General features: G+C 37.3%; 1 protein-coding gene across 1 annotated transcript; it reads right to left on the reverse strand.

Annotated features, from left to right (window-relative positions):
• Positions 1 to 1,349: 1,349 nt before the first annotated feature.
• On the reverse strand, positions 1,350 to 5,860 carry LOC112046082 (transcription factor MafK). Its single transcript, XM_024082561.2, has 4 exons — positions 5,527 to 5,860; positions 3,818 to 3,936; positions 3,323 to 3,425; positions 1,350 to 2,335 (listed from the first exon to the last, which is right to left on the reverse strand). The coding sequence occupies exons 1-4, from the start codon at positions 5,569 to 5,571 to the stop codon at positions 2,189 to 2,191; spliced, it is 414 nt and encodes a 137-aa protein (XP_023938329.1). The 5' UTR covers positions 5,572 to 5,860; the 3' UTR covers positions 1,350 to 2,188.
• Positions 5,861 to 6,171: the final 311 nt, after the last annotated feature.

Genomic DNA, 6,171 nt, shown 5'->3' on the forward strand with positions numbered 1-6,171 from the left:
TAAAAGTTACGCGCGACCAGTGATAAATTGCAGGGCCAATAAATATTTCATTTAGGGCCCAAAGGGTCAAGGGTGGGAAGCACTCGTCCGTTTCGAGTGCCCATAATGTTAGGCCCTCATATTGTGTTACTGCTAATACGGACCATTTGAAGTGTGCTTTCATTTAGGTACCTAATGTTTTTTTAACTGAGATGATAAGTAAAGAATCTTTCGTTTAACTTAAAAAAAAATTCAAATTGGTTCAGGAGTCTTCGAGTCTTCGAATCGATGTACATAAATTAAAAAAATAAAGATACCGATCAACTTGAGAACCTCCTCATTTTTGGAGTCGGTTAAAAATAGGTGCATTATTCATTCTTCATTCCAATTTCCATGTCTAATTAAAAAAAAAACATTTTTTTTTTATTAAGTTAGTAGGTGCTAGGTACCATCGACTATAAAACGCTTGCTCCGTTGTCAGAGTGGAAGTCGGTTTTGTCGGGTAACTTTTTCCTTCATTTATACCGCATTATAATAATAAATCAACTGTTTAGATATACAAACTTTTCTCATAATTCTATGGTATCCCAAAGTTACAAAACAAAGGATAAGGTAAATCACAGTAACTGTGTAGTCTTAGCGGGAGACCCGTTTCCCAGTGGGTAGCCACTTAGGCACTTAGTTAAACATCAATACCTACGTACAAGCAGTGGCATGCACTTCATACAAGCATTAACGCACTGCATGCCCTAACACTCAGCGGGCGATGGAGCGAGCTATGCTTGGAGTTTCTCTGCGTGATCGAATCAGGAATGAGGAGATCCGCAGACGAACCAAAGTCACTGACATAGCTCAGCGAGTCGCGAAGCTGAAGTGGCAATGGGCGGGTCACATAGTTCGAAGAGCCGATGGATGTTGGGGTCCCAAGATGCTGAAATGGCTACCCCGCACCGAAAAGCGCAGTGTTGGGATATCAAGCGGATTGCAGGGAGCCGCTGGGTGCTGGCGGCTCGAGATCGTTGTGCGTGGAGGTCCATGCAAGAGGCCTATGTCCAGCAATGGACGTCTATCGGCTGATAAGGTAAGGTAAGGTGGTATACCTTACCTTAGCTTATCAGCCGATAGACGTCCTAACAAATGTTTCGTTAATGCTACTGTCTTACTAGTGCATCTAAAATCTTCTCAAATCGATCGATCAATAATCTTATGCACTGCGTACAAGGTAAGTATAGAAAACGTGACTTTTCTGTAAAAAAACATAATACTTTTATATGTATAACCATTTAATTAGGTCCAAATAAATGGTTGTATCATACTTTAAAGTTGCCATAAGTTTCGAAGGAAGGAAATTGAGTAATAAACAAAACACCTGAATTAAAAATAAATTTTATTAATTCTAACCCACTCTTAACCTAATATAATATAGTAATATACTTAAGTGCTATAATTAAAACTAATAGTATTTATCTCATAATTTTATGCAGGTAACATCAGTGATGGCTGTACAAAAAAACGCACACTGTATGTGCCCAGGACCAAACAACACCACAAATTGAATCTCATATTCATTCATAGATATAATAAAATACTAAAGAAACCTAATTCCAGTTAAATCCTACTATAAACAAAGTGATGTACACTGGCCTATACATAGATCTAACCCGATAGATAAGATATTGGTCTATGGCTATCGTTTGTTCGTCACGCAGAAATAATGGGCTGATGTTCATTCAAAAATATTAATCTAAACTTGGGAGTAGCCGTTAGGTTTGTTGCATTACAGTTGGCTGCTTATCGGATACAGTTATAGGTACATATATGAACAAGCTCACCCGGTAAGTTTGATTCCAAATATAGCTTTGTTTACTACAAAAATAATTTTCGCCATTAAAAAATGAGGGATAAAACTGCTAGGAGGGTAAAATAATAGTTTACTAATTACAACTTTTTCGAAATTTCGTAATTTCGCACTTTTTGCTTTTATGTGCAGATTAGATAAAACCTAATTCTAACCTATCCCCCGGCATTTCGCTTATTTTTAATAATAATAATTGAAATAAAACAAGACAGGAATATAAGAACAAAGATTCCGGCGAATAGATAACCTCCTCCTTTTTTGAAGTCGTTAAAAAAAAATATTTGCAACTTAATTTCCTAAAAATGCCCAATTTTGTGCCCAAGCTCCCTGAGTGCGGCCCTGGCTGAGAAATTACGGTAGCATTTCCAACTCAGCCGGCAAGGGAATGCTCTTGAGGTGGGCGAAGCGTTTCAGCGCGTCGTACTTGCTCCGGAGAGCATCAATCTCTTCGCGGATGCGGCCGTTTTCCTCTTGCATTGCTTCCATGTCGTGCCATTCCTGGAAACACAAAATATCTCATACTAGCCGCGCGGTTTCACCCGCGTGGTTCCCGTTCCAGTAGGAATACTGGGATAAATATAGCCTATAGTCTTCCTCGATAAATGAGCTATCTAACACTGAAATAATTTTTCAAATCGGATCAGTAGTTCCTGAGATTAGCACGTTCAATCAAACAAACAAAGAAACAAACTCTTCAGCTTTATAATATTAGACAAAAAAAAAACTGACTTACCCAATCTATAATTGGGTAAGTCAGTTTTTACCGGCCCTTTTACTGTAGAACTCTTGAAATGGGCTGCCACACACGGAAAGGAGGCAGACTTAGTGTGGCAACTATAAAAATATTTGATTCTATAACTAATTAAACGTAAATAAATAGCCTTGAGGGCGAGTCAAAGGAAAAGAATGGGGTGAAGCGATTAGAGTAGGTGGTGTGTGAGAGAGCAAGGCTCATGGTGGACCTTAGGAGAATATTTAGAGAAATATCTATTCTTATGTTAGCAAATATAAAACTATTTATTTCATATAACATGGTTTACATATGAGCATATTTTTAACAGACTCAGAAGTGGATTATTAAAATAAGAAAAGTACAAACAATGGTAATATTTGTCAGGACAACTAGATTAACAAATCAAACTCACGTCACGCACTTGTGAACGTTGTGTTTAGGGTTAAGGACGCCCGTTACGGTTAACCACTTTTTCACTCAAGTCACTCTCCCGCCTATCCCAAGTACCCATAAAGAATTACACAACAAGAAATGTGGACTGGGGACGGCTCGAATGCCACGAGCGTACTGAAGCCGACAGTACAACGAGCGTTTTACATCGCAAGTCGTTCCCGCCAACCGATCGCTAGCCCTCTCTAAATCCCTACTTTTTACGAAACAAGTCGCGCCACCTGACGTCATATCCGTTTCAGACTAGTATTTCCTACAATATATATAGTGCTTGGAACTATCCTATGTTACTGTCCACTTACTTGGCTTTTTTCAGTCTCCAGCTCGTCTTTCTGTTCTATTCGTTTGATGCGGCACGAGGCGGCGTAGCCCCGATTTTTGAGAGTGCGCCGCCTTTGTTTCATTCTAAAACACAAATAACATATAGAAGAAAGAAAGAAAGAAAAAACATTTATTTAAAAAATTGTGCCATACACCACAATGCCTAAGTAAGCACTATTGTAGTGCCTGATGAACCTCCTGATCAATTGAAAATCAAAACTAAAGTAGTTGAAGCATCAAAAACCACTTTGTCATGTTTGGCACAACCTTGAAAAAAGGTAACAGCTCAGCATTGTGCCGCATAAACCAAGCAAAGTACTTGGCCAAGCGATATTTTGTATAAGTTTGTAAAATTTAATTTAACCAATCACTTATCACCTGTTATTAGTGATAGAATTTTTTAAAATTGTTTAGATTCTGAGGCAAAGTAGGTTATGCTTGTAACTTTGGTAGATTTCAATTAAAATATCACATACTTGATAATCTGATCCCGGCTGAGACCTCTCATCTTGAGCTGTCGGTTGAGATCACGCACGGAGATGGAGACCAGCTCGTCATCACTGATCTCTGCACAGGGAGTCGGCGATAAGGGAGCCTGGAACATTACATTATGTAGCCATCATTATCAGCCAATGGAAATTTTGAGCCGCCTCTATCTAGCAACTACCTGCAACCACTTTATATACTCAGTCCACTAAGAACTCCCGCACACGGGCCACGGGACACCGGCCACAACCACAAAACTCTCCTCGCCTCACACGGTTGACGCCAGTGGCCGCCACACGCTACATTCATCGCTGAATCGATTCTGCACCTATCTCTGTTAAAATTGGATGTATCGAATAACTACGGATTCATCTTCTATGACGACGTTTTCTTATCAAAACCAGCCTTCTTCATTCGAGTCCATTATGATACTGCGTGCATGGGTTAAAAAAAGTAGCCAACCGCAAGTGTCGACCACAGGCCACATGTGGCTATCGCACGCTTCAGCTACTTTTGTGGTCCCTTCTTGCTTCTTATGGCGGCGTTTGTGGCTGTAGGGTGTGGGCCGTGCCATTAAATTTTTTAAATATTGTTTTGTTATTTGTGTAAGAATACAAAAGTAACTTAAGCTAACTTGTCTTAATAACTAAACAAATCATGACCACATAGAATGGTGCCAAGAATACTGGATATCTACACTGGACAGAAAAACTCATCCTTTACATGCAAAAAGCTTCTGTCACCAGTTGAGGCAACTACCCGTGATAGTTGTAGAAAATTTTTAGCACTACAACTCCATGGACCAAGTATATCCACTGCAAAAGGAACAAATATGTAACTCTCGGGCAGAGAGGCACACTTGTCCCACTTCCCGGTTTCAGCTTTTTCTGCTGCTGAGTATTCATATCACATACAAACATATTATCACACCTTATTCCTATAGGAGTAAACAGAGCCCACATCCATTTTATTTCATACAAGTTTATGGAACTTTTACCCTGGCCCTAAATGAGAATGTCTGGAAACATTTCTAATAACTCTTTCCATAAAATACCCTCTTGTTTATCTCCTTTCATACACACTCTCTTTCTCTTTTTTCTTTTCTCTTATCTCATTTTTTTCTTTCATAAAAAAAAATTGGGAAGATAGTCGGGACTAGTAAAATCAGTAGAGAGTTGAGATGTTACACTTCCATACCTCATATATGCTGAAAAAAGGCTGAAGAATTATATAATGACCCATGAAAGCAACAATTTCATACTATTGGATATGTTATGTGCCTACGAAATCACTGCAAAAAGTGATTCAAGTTTAGCTGCTCCACTGAGCGCACACATGCATAATTATGTGTTTACTTACTTTATTACACGTCTTCAATGGCTGATGTTTTTCCTGAACATACAATTGACAATTTTGAGTATACTTACATTATATATTTATTTGAAATATAGTTTTTACACTTCCTAAACACATAACTTGATATTGTAGACAATATATTTTATTGTACCTATTTATTAATAATAATGTAGGTATTTCTGTTTACCATTTACTTGGAGACTAAATGAAATTAAGACAATTAGACACATTTGTTCGCCTCAGTTTGGATGCGCTAATGACATATCCAATAGTATAAAATCATTGCTTAAAAGCGAAAATAAAAGAACTCTACGAATACTAAATTTATAATGAGTGTACATACCATGATAGCTTTCCTTGCAGCCAAACCCTTCAAATCATGAGGCATAATAATGTTTTACGATCAAGTGCTAACGGGAAGCCCGTTACTCTATTTATTTTGGATAGTGTAACTGTTTCTGTAAACTAGAATCGTCAACACGAACACTCGAAAGTATACACGTACAGGAGAACTTCTGGTGCGAATTTAAATTTTACTCTTCAATACCTTTGAACTTTAATTAGAATATAGAAATACAGACAATATACGCGTTAAAATGTAAGAATTTCATGGAAAATCATGGAAAATAAATAGACAAACCCAAAAGTCAAACATATATTTCATTTCATGTGTGTTTGACTTTGACTTTTGTATATCACTGTCATGCTTATGTCAACATAATGTCATTCAAATTCTGCATAATCTGTATGCTTAAAAACTTTGCAAGCGCATGAAAAAATAATTAATTAACTAAATAAAACATAGTTTATCTAAAAAAAATATAATATATTCTATTTTATAGAAACTCATTTATTTGTTTCTTTAAAATACAAAATATATTATAATTAAATTTACAAAGTTAATAAATTTTTGCTCGTAATCGTGAGTGAGTATTTTTTGATCGGGAGTATCCGAACGCACAGCGTACAATGTTGCTAGGTAACAAAT

The sequence above is a fragment of the Bicyclus anynana genome, chromosome 18, assembly GCF_947172395.1.
Source record: "Bicyclus anynana chromosome 18, ilBicAnyn1.1, whole genome shotgun sequence".
Lineage (NCBI taxonomy): Eukaryota > Metazoa > Arthropoda > Insecta > Lepidoptera > Nymphalidae > Bicyclus > Bicyclus anynana.